This window comes from Rosa chinensis, chromosome 7 (genome assembly GCF_002994745.2).
Source record: "Rosa chinensis cultivar Old Blush chromosome 7, RchiOBHm-V2, whole genome shotgun sequence".
Classification (NCBI taxonomy): domain Eukaryota; kingdom Viridiplantae; phylum Streptophyta; class Magnoliopsida; order Rosales; family Rosaceae; genus Rosa; species Rosa chinensis.
Genome location: NC_037094.1, coordinates 45,567,157 through 45,577,457, shown reverse-complemented (window position 1 = coordinate 45,577,457; position 10,301 = coordinate 45,567,157). Strand labels below are relative to the sequence as shown.

General features: G+C 40.5%; 2 protein-coding genes across 3 annotated transcripts; one reads left to right on the top strand and one right to left on the bottom strand.

Annotated features, from left to right (window-relative positions):
- Positions 1-1,438: 1,438 nt before the first annotated feature.
- Positions 1,439-4,081, bottom strand: LOC112176814 (serine/threonine-protein kinase-like protein CCR4). Its single transcript, XM_024314905.2, has one exon. The coding sequence runs from the start codon at positions 3,986-3,988 to the stop codon at positions 1,691-1,693; it is 2,298 nt and encodes a 765-aa protein (XP_024170673.1). The 5' UTR covers positions 3,989-4,081; the 3' UTR covers positions 1,439-1,690.
- A 142-nt stretch (positions 4,082-4,223) lies between these two features.
- LOC112180217 (structural maintenance of chromosomes protein 4) lies at positions 4,224-7,824 on the top strand. Of its 2 annotated transcripts, XM_040511158.1 has the most exons (11): positions 4,224-4,444; positions 5,032-5,082; positions 5,231-5,407; positions 5,490-5,620; positions 6,023-6,101; positions 6,189-6,346; positions 6,419-6,596; positions 6,710-6,799; positions 7,176-7,297; positions 7,378-7,533; positions 7,619-7,824. In XM_040511158.1, the coding sequence occupies exons 2-11, from the start codon at positions 5,074-5,076 to the stop codon at positions 7,776-7,778; spliced, it is 1,260 nt and encodes a 419-aa protein (XP_040367092.1). In that variant the 5' UTR covers positions 4,224-4,444; positions 5,032-5,073; the 3' UTR covers positions 7,779-7,824. The 2 variants fall into 2 exon arrangements, with proteins under 2 accessions (XP_040367092.1, XP_024174500.1); XM_024318732.2 differs by having other exon boundaries at positions 4,224-5,082.
- Positions 7,825-10,301: the final 2,477 nt, after the last annotated feature.

Genomic DNA, 10,301 nt, shown 5'->3' with positions numbered 1-10,301 from the left:
TTATCACTTGTGAGCCTTCTCTTCATCCTTTCAGCATTAGTGAGGAGTTTACCTTGAATAATCAGCCACAAAAATAATTTTAATTTTGGAGGCAGACACATTCTCCATAGGAATTTCCAAGTAAATTCGTAGTTCTCATCAGCAAATAAGGATAAGTGTGCAGATTTCACTGAGAAACGGCCGTTAGAAGTTCCACTCCAGATAATTTTATCCTCTCCACCACCTACAAGTCCCACAGGCATGCTTAAAATTCTGCTAATAGTATTCTCATCAAAGTGTTGCTCCAGAAAACTGACATTCCACCCTCCATTAGACCAACAATCCTTGACAGAAATGTTGAGATCAATATTCTCATTGGTTCTTGCACAGTTGAGTAGGGGGCCATTTTGTAACCATCTGTCAGTCCAGAACTTAATGGAAGTGCCCTGTCCAATTCTCCAAATTATTCCTTTTTTCAATAATTCAGCTCCAAAGAGAATACTTTTCCAAGTACTAGAGCAACGAGAAGGTCTCTTATAATTTTCTTCCAATAGAGTTCCATGTTTCAAGTGTTTTTGCTGCAGCACCCTACTCCACAAGCTACTTTCACCTTGAATCAACCTCCAACTTGCCTTGGCAAGCATTGCCTGATTCATATGGATAGAAGATTTAATGCCAAGACCACCAAGATCCTTTGGTTTGCAGATCATATCCCATCGGGCAAGATGGATCTTTTTCTTCCCATTGCAGTCACCCCACAGAAAATCCCTATTTAATTTGTCCAATGAAGAACAAATAGAGATAGGCAATTTAGCAGTTTGCATTGCATAAATAGGTATAGAGGAAGTGACAGCTTGGATCAAAGTTAACCTTCCAGCAAGACTAAGGGTTTTGCATTTCCAGCCAGCTAGTCTACCTTGGACTTTATCGACAATACCTGCATATGTGTGTTTAGTAATCCTTGCATGAACAAGAGGCATACCAAGATACTTTCCCATGTCTTTTGTAAGAGTTGATCCACATAACCTGCTAATATCTGCAGCTAAAGCATTACTCACATTAGGGGAGCAGAAAATCAGGGACTTATCAAAATTTACTGTTTGTCCAGATAAATTACAAAACACTTCCAAGCATTGCACGATTTGGCTGTTTCGATGTGCTAGGAAACTACATATGTGAAGAACACGGCTTCTACATATCATTGCAGCCGCCAGCCAAAGGAAAAGAAAGCAAGGAAATCACATTCATATCACGTTGGGTAGGCTAGTGATTTATTTGCAGCTAAATAAGCTGAAGTGTTCGATTTAGATTTACATAGATATAGGTTCGTGGGGTTTATTATTATATTCTTTAATATATTTGTTGCTCAATTGACTCCTTGTTTAGAATTTTCCTCCGCTCCGTCAAGATAAATAATAATTTAGGCAAAAGATTCGAAAGAAAAAAGACTGAGACCGAGTTGAAGACGGGATAATTTCTTTGGCAGAAATTAAGAAAAGAATATTATAAGTTGAGGAAACTCCATGGTTGCTGCTGCTAATCACTATACAATGGTTTCTGTGGCTCTCACATTTTCAAACAATTATTGCCTTGACTAGTCAGCAAAACCCAAAAAGAATAGGGAGAAAAAAAAGTCCAATATGTGCACAAAGAAAATAGAAAAAATGGTTTGCTCTACAAAAGTTGACCGTGTCTTGGCTCTCAACCGAGTCTAAGTCAAAGACTCGGTTCTTGAACTTGGTGGCGATGCCAAACAATAAGCTAAAGCTCTTTCCAAGTTGCTTGCAATCTCAGTCATGGAAGGCCTATCTCTGCCCTCTAGGCTCACACAGTCTGCTGCTAAGTAACCCACATACGCCACGGCCTCTATTTCAAATGGCGTCGGTGGCGGCACCTTGGGGTCCAAAATCCTGTGAATTTCATCATTTACAATATACGGTATTACGAAATCCACCACATTTCTTGGCACCCCGTTCTCATTTTTATGAATCGCGCTATACCCCGACAGCAACTCGAGCAACACTACCCCGAAACTGTACACGTCACTTTTCGTGGTCAGTTGTTGCAGCCTATAATACTCAGGGTCCATGTAACCAAATGTGCCAGCCGCACGCTGCGGCAAGTAGCACTCGTCTTCCCCGGGACCCATCAAAGATAGGCCAAAATCAGACACCTTGGCTCTCCACTTGTCGTCCAACAATATGTTGGATGACTTGATGTCGCGGTGTATGATTGGCGGGACTGCGTACATGTGGAGGTATTCGATGCCTCTGGCCGCGTCAAGTGCCACTTGAATGCGTGCGGACCATGACATTAGAGGGGAAATTGTGATCTTGTGGAGATGGTCGTGAAGGGAACCATTGTTCATGTACTCATACACCAATATTCTCTCTTTTGCGTCTTCGTAAAACCCCAACAATCGAACTAGATTCTTGTGGTGTAGGCGTGATAGAGACTCAAGCTCATTCACAAATGCACTGTCATTGTCCTCTTGGCGCCTAGTGTGCCCGCCAACAGATGATGAGGACGCTGATGATTCGGCACGCTTGATGGCCACTTCACGGTTGCCATCATCTAATGTGGCATAGTAGACTGAGCCATAGCTGCCTGTCCCAATCTTGTGTTCTTCTGAGAAGTTGTTGGTGGCCTCTAGTAGCACTGGCAACGAAAATTCCTCCAATGAACCTCCATTGGCTCCCAGGCTAATCAAGTGGCTTAGCCGCTTCTCCAACACTGGTGGTTGTTGAGCTCGTTGGCTTTGGAGTTGCCCTGAACCAGGCTGATTAGCTTGGCTCTCGATATCATCCAATCGACCCGAGTCATGGATTCTGGAACCTCTAATTTGGCAATTCTTGAACACAAAGTAGCCACAAACCAACAAGAAAGCTGAGGACCCAACACAACCCACTACAAGAAAAGCAACCATTTTCTTGCTCCACTTAGACTCCCTCGGTGGTTGCGGTGTTGGCCCCGGCACTGATTGAACTACTATAGTTGTCCACTCACAAGGTTGACAAACTACATATCCTTGTTCACAAAAGTTGCCATAGCCTGGTAATAGAGAGCTATGCAATGGGCAGTCTCTTCTACATGGCCCTGGCTTCACAGCACTGAAGACCAAGAAATTGTCTTGGGTATCAAACACTTGGTTTCCCCAGCAATACAAGGAAAAATTCTTCGACAAGACCCCGCAGAAAACGCTGCTTTTTGCTTCGATTGAGGTGAAGGAAGTCTCTCTTAAACTTTGAGGCAAACTGAAGCCATCTTCCCCCCAACAAACAACTGTTCCATTAGGCCTCAGGCCACAGCTTCGGTTGTCGCCCAAGGCCAGGGAAGTAAACTTCCCTTGTGGTTTGTCACCCTTCATTTCTCCCCAACAATCCAAACTACCATTACTCCATGAGATTGCACAAGCATAATTAGTCCCTGCACTTACATGACTGTAATTACCCCTTATATGCTTTGTATCAATCACTTTGGTATTACTTCCAGTGCAAGTTACCTCTCCGATTTCTGAAACTCCGCAGACAAATTTGTCTCCCACTGCGATGCTCTTCGAGAAGTTGCTGTGACTTGTATTTGAATTGAACCCATGCCACTGCCAGCATTGGAGGCGATTAGTCCCATCAACTAGGCCGCAAACACTGGAGTTTCCTGCTCTGAGTTCCTTGAGGGCCGGACCGGTATAAATTCGCTTAGTGGACATGTTATTCCCATTGGCAGAGAACCTCCAGCAAGTCATGACTGATGAAGAAGATGAGGACCCCGACCGCAAAGCACATAAAAAGCCATACCCACCAACCAAGCCAGTAAATGAAGTGTCTGTGCTCACAGGAATTCTAATCCCACTCGGAAAACTAGTACAGTTGAGGAAAGATTGTTGCTGGGTCAGAGAACAAATTAGTGTCTGATTATTGGAAGTTTCAGAGATCGATACTGTGGAGAGTGAATGAATAGGGATGAGGCAAGAAGACAAGAACAAGATGAAGCTGAAGATCAAGGAAGCCATAGAAACGAAGAGAATGGATTGGCGAGTGGTTCAGAAAATTTCATGGTGGGATGAGAACGTTATTGGAAGAGAGGAGGAGGACATGGATTTGAGTTTATTGAATAATGATCAAGATATGGTTTTGGGGGCGTATTTAAACGTGTTGAAGGTGCTGGTGGCTTATTGAAAACACGGTTGTTTGAACCACTGAGAGGGAGTTTTAGAGGACCAAGACCAAGTCCCTTTGGAAAAGTTTAGTAAGAAAGGAGAGCGTGTGGGGTCCACGAATGGGGAGAGGTGAGTGCAACACAAACTAATAGACCGGTTTCTACTATCATTTACTGAGTCATGCTACTCAACTCGTTCGAGTCACTAGAATTATGAATTTGACTCCGTCGTTCGTTTGGCTCTGCCCGAATCATGTCCACAACACTCCTGTAGCACAAGCTAAAAAGAAGGAGAAGAAGAATTAGAAAGGTGATTTTTTTTTTTTTTTTTTTGTTTGAGGGGGAATGAAAGACTAATTCATTGATGGAAGAACATTACAATCAGAGATTAGATTAGCCTCCACAGACGGAGGAATACATGAAAAAAGATCTAGCTGATAGTCAGCATGCTTGGCCTCGTAAGCCAAGAGGTGAGCCACATCATTAGCCTGTCTTCCAACCTTGAGGACTCTAGCGTTCTGTGCATCATGCAACAAGACCCGCAAGTCTGCCAACAGAAAACCGAGTTCCGACAAATCCAAGGAAGAAGAGGATATTGCAGACACCAAATCCAGACAATCAGTCTCCACTAGCAAAGGTGTAAGGTGATTATCAATGGCCAATTGCACTCCCAAGACCAATGCTAAGAGTTCAGCATGTCTAGCAGAATGAGCAGCTGCGAAAGTGTGTCGAAACCCATAAAGAAAGGCCCCATGGACAATCTGTGCAGCCTTTCTGTACATCAACAAACCCATCGAATTTTGTTTTTATGTTCCTAAAACCTAATTGTGCAATGTAATTGTCTAGATGCGACTTAACAGAGTTTCGGAGCTCATTCATAACTCCCCTAATTGCCAGAATATAGATGGTGCTGGAGTTTCTGTTCATTTCCAGGAGATCATGGATTTGGTAATTTTAACCTTTTCACTTTTGCTTCTTCTTTCTTTGTGCTATCTGTAATGAATAAATTTAGTTGTGATCAAATTTAAGAACCCGTTAGGTGGGAGGCTGTTTACAAAATCAGTTTTATGATTTTTTGTGAAATCGTTATGATCAGGATGATGGGACGTTTGAAGCTGTTCCAGGAAGTGATTTTGTAATCACTAGGGTAGCGTATCGGGATAACTCCTCCAAGTATTACATCAATGATCGTTCAAGCAATTTCACTGAAGTTACCAAGAATCTGAAAGGGAAAGGAGTTGACCTGGACAACAATCGCTTCTTGATTCTTCAGGTTTGATATTTGACATGCAGTTCATCAAGTTTGATTCAGATTGTCTCGCCATATTAACAGTTTCCTTCTGGTTACTCATCAGGGTGAAGTTGAGCAGATCTCACTCATGAAGCCAAAAGCTCAAGGATCTCAGGATGAAGGCTTCCTCGAGTACCTTGAGGACATTATCGGGACCAGCAAATATGCCCAAAAAATTGATGAATCTTATCAAGAGTATGCTCTAGTTCATTGAAAAGCTTACATGTTAATCCTGCTCATGTGCACCATACTCTACTTTCAATCATGCTTCTCTGCTGCCTAGTCTAGGGAATGAAACAGTAAAGGAAAAATCTCACATGTATGACTGTTTTACAGAAAAGATGAATGCTTATTGCTCTTTAGCATCAAATAGTATGTTGATGGTAAACATACTCATGCTAAAGTTACCTGACTTGAGAGAACTTAACCACTTGCATTTCATTCCTTTTCTAAAACATAACTTTATGATCTCTGGTTACCGGAGAATGTAAACTTTGCTGCGCCATAGTTACTCAGAGGACATACATACAGCGGTTCTTGATATTGAATTCCCATTTTCCTAATTAGTCTGCATGATTGTTTTCATTGATCTCATAGGCTAGAGTCCCTCAATGAGAAAAGATCCGGTGTCGTGCAAATGGTTAAGCTGGCAGAGAAAGAAAGAGATGGCTTGGAGGTACATACAGTTGCACGTGGGTAGATTTACAGCTCCTTATACATTCCATTGGTCTTGTTTTGATAAATGTCATGGCTCATGAAACAGGATGGGAAGAATGAAGCGGAAACTTACATGCTGAAAGAGTTGTCACTTCTGAAGTGGCAACAGCAAGCCACAAAACTGGCTCATGAAGATACCTCTGCCAAAATGCTTGATCTACAGGAAAATATAACCAGCTTAGAAGAAAATCTGAACAACGATAGGTAAACTCTGTGATGCTAGTATGGAGTTGGTACAAAACTTGTTTCCAATCATGATATTGGTTAACGTTTCAGGGAGAAGATCCAGATTGAGACTGGCCAGCAAACTATAAAGGAGTTGAGGAAAGCGATTCAAGATTCAAAGAAGAAGTATGAACGACATAACAAGGAGAACGAAACGTTATGTGCCAATTTCAAAGAAAAGGAAGAGAAGGCATCTCTAGTTCAAGAGAACTACGAGGAAACACAGAAGGTTCACTTTTCTTATTAGCTTGTTTTATTTGAAACTTGTGCGGCTGATTGATGACAATATGGATTTTTTAGATAAATAAAAATCTGACATATCATATTTCTGGTCTTGTGCAGATGATTGATGAACATAAAGCTGTGTTGGATAAAGCAAAATCTGAGTATTGCAATATGAAAAAGACTGTGTATGAATTGCGGGCATGGAAGGTACTCTAATGAAAAATTGCATTTAGATACCATAAATCATTCTATCTGACCACAGTTGATACGATTTTGACATGCCAGAGGTGGTAACTATGCCATAATAGTACTTGAGTAGGATCTGCAGTGCAGTGAGCAGAACCATAGAATTAGTAAGTGGCACTTATTACTAACTGGTACTATTCGCCGTTTGCTTCTTCGTCGATCATGATTACTATGTGTGGCATAGTATCGATCTGGTACTTAGAAGTATGCTGTTATTGTTTTTTTGTGTGTGTGGGTGTGTGTGTATTTTTTTTATTTTTTTCTTAATAATCTATTTATGCTGGCCGGATCTTTTCTCCAATTAACATGATGAAAATTTCCTTGCTGAATGTCACAGGATAAAGCTGAGTTTGAACTAGAAGCTATGAAGAAGAAATCCAAGGATCTGAAATTTGAGTGGAAGGCTTACAAGGACAAGCTTGATAAGTTGCAAACTGCCCTTATAAAGCATATGGATCAGTAAGTGGATCTGAGGAAATACTTATTCAGAATGCTTTATTCATGATTTTAAAATTATTAATACTACATTATGTTTGCAGAATTCAGAAAGATTTAGTGGAATCTGAAAAGGTTCAAGCAACCTTGGCAGATGAACATCTTAATAGTTGTTGCGACCTTCAAAGGGCCATTGAAACGGCAGCACTTCTAGAAGCACAAATGAAAGAGATGAATCCAAATCTTGATTCAATCTCAGAGTATGTGCTGTCGTTATTTTCAGTGGAAATTAAGCTGATTTGGTTTATATGATGCGAAGCTGTTCTAATTGCTTAAATTTGATAGGTACCAGAGAAAGGTCTCATTGTATAACGAAAAAGTGGAGGATCTGAGTATTATCACAAAACAGCGTGATGACATAAAGAGGCAGTATGATGAATTGAGAAAGAAGAGGCATGTCACATTTTTGTTTATATTTTATGGTTGCATGCTCTGTAATATTTGAAGTTATAACTCGTCTGAAATTAATATGATTTGTCTAGGTTGGATGACTTCATGGGAGGATTTAATGCAATATCCTTCAAGCAAGACTCTATCAAAAATTCTTGCGTTCTAGAATCTCTATCTTTGCCCGTGTATAATCCTCAATGTATATGCAACTGATGGCCACCCACCTCCTATGAAAAGATGTTACCCTAATACACATTAATTAGGAAAGAAACTTCCCTTAAAGGAACTCCACAAATCTTAAGGAAAAAAAAAAATTAGGAATAGGCACGGCATGACAAACCCTAGGACATCAATACTATGAATTTAACTATCAGAAGACCATTTAAAAACGTAAATTCATAAAATCAAAAACCTACTTTCCAATATCGGACTCCACAATAAACTGTCTACAGACTCGGGGATTGCAACAGGTTGCAATCCCATGCTTATGCAAATGCATTTACCTGTTTTTCCTGAGATCAGTAAAGGGACTCTTTGTATGGAAATGCCAATACGACAGGTACAAGAGTTGTACCTACAATCTCCCCCTTCCTATACAAAACAACTTTATCGTATGAAAACTCCCCCTCAACAGGTACTTGAGAACTTTCCCTTGTGAACAGACCTGTCAGTCCTGAAACACTTATCACACACACATTAATGTGAAAATACACAAGATAGAATAATTGTATCATAGTTATGAATTGTATCACAGTTATGAATCTGCTTTCTCCCCCTTTTTGAATAGGAATGATAAAGGTAACTTACGTAGCGGAAGCGATGTAGAAGGATCACAAATAGAAGGTGCACAATAGACACTAGCCCAAGGCGAATCAATCAGAGGAAGATAGTCCAAGTATTAATACTCCCCCTAAGTGTGATCATGTGATGAGAGATGCAAGAATGAAATGCACACACACAATGAGTGGGTTGTATCCAAATGCTAAGAACAGATTTAATTCGCATAGCTTTTCCAACAAGAGCAATACCACTTAACCATAAACAAGAGTGCAACAAAATAAGTTCATACGAGTGAATTTATTCCGACAATCACAAGGTAAGATAGAGGGTGATCGAGTATTCTATACCTCTTGTTGTGAAGAGTGAACATATCTCAAGATGGGGTGTGTAATATTTGTGGAAACCTGAAAAGCAAGGCTCACATACGAAACACATTTAAGCACATAAACTTTATTCCCCCTTATAATACCGTGTGGGCATGATTTTGAATTTTTCTTTTGTCCTTTCACACAAAGTAACATTTTTGCTCAAGAAGACTACGACCCTTGTAACGAGTATTATGCTAGCAGCTCCCAAGTCAGATGACTTTAGGGTACTAGATGTAACAAGGACATCCCAAAGAGCACATCTACTCGAGTCAATAGTTTCACAATCCATCGGGGTGACCAAACTATTCCCGTTTCTTCCCAATCCTCATATCATTCGTCACGACCGAGGCCTGTTTAATTTGGGAATAGCCTAGCAATGCTCCATTAACCAACTACATTTTTTTTTTTTTTTTAATATCAAGGAGCAACCAACAAGAGTAATTTCGTACATGAGCAATGAGAACAAGCCAACCATCAATTAAGACTTACCACCACTTAGAGCATGTGTGCATGTGAGGTTTCAAGATTGTAGAGAATATGTTGTTTAAGCTCACAATTACATAGTGACGTAAGTACAAGTTCAAAACGTGCTAGGCACCTTATTGCACACACATTTAAAGAAAAGAGTATGGCCCTTGTCAATCTAAGTTCAAAATAATCTGTCAGACACTCGGGGATACAAACCACTATTTTTCAATCCTAAATTTCCAGAAACTGAACCTAACAATGCAGAAACGTAAAGAAAATGCACCTATACTATCATGAAGACATACACCATGAATGCACGCAAAATGAATCAAGCGAAGTGAGAGTATCAATACTTAGAGCATCCACCAACGGTGCTTCTAAGTGATTCAAATTGAGTTATGTCTAAAGGCCTAGTAAACGAATTAGCCAATTTGTGATCAGTAGGAACAAAAGCACGCTCAAGCATATTATCAAGATTATCCGAATGAGCAGGAAAACGATTATTTGAACCTTTTTTAATCCAGATTTGCTTCTGCTTCGCTTTTGTTTCCAGATCCACGGGGATTGAAGCCAGCTTTGCAATCCGAGCGATCAGATTACTCAGCTTGCAGCGAGGCATGTGAGTTAATACCCATCATTTTCCTCTGATTTTGAGTAACCCTGCGAAGCATATTGCACCTAGGACGTATGTGTCCTAATTTTCCACAATAATGACATGTAGGAACAAAGTTTTTGGAGTTGTGAATATACCTGGGCTGACAAAGTTTGTCAGGACTTACCTGAGCAACTTTTTTATAGGTTTGAAGGTCCAATTTACGTTATGGTCTTTTGGGCAATTTGGGACCAGAATTAATGTCTTCTGAAGCATGTGATTGACCCAGCGAATTTTCACCTTCCACACCTTTTACAAAGGTCAAAGGCTTGCACGACTCACCTTTAAACCCTAACCCTTCTTTGTTGCC

Excerpts from the sequence above, each read along its gene's own strand:
- LOC112176814 (XM_024314905.2), bottom strand. The coding sequence starts at position 3,988 with ATGGCTTCCTTGATCTTCAGCTTCATCTTGTTCTTGTCTTCTTGCCTC.
- LOC112180217 (XM_024318732.2), top strand. The coding sequence starts at position 4,981 with ATGCGACTTAACAGAGTTTCGGAGCTCATTCATAACTCCCCTAATTGC. Across the intron at positions 6,597-6,709 it reads ACTACGAGGAAACACAGAAG|ATGATTGATGAACATAAAGC; the intron begins GTTCACTTTTCT and ends GGTCTTGTGCAG. Across the intron at positions 7,298-7,377 it reads CTTATAAAGCATATGGATCA|AATTCAGAAAGATTTAGTGG; the intron begins GTAAGTGGATCT and ends TTATGTTTGCAG.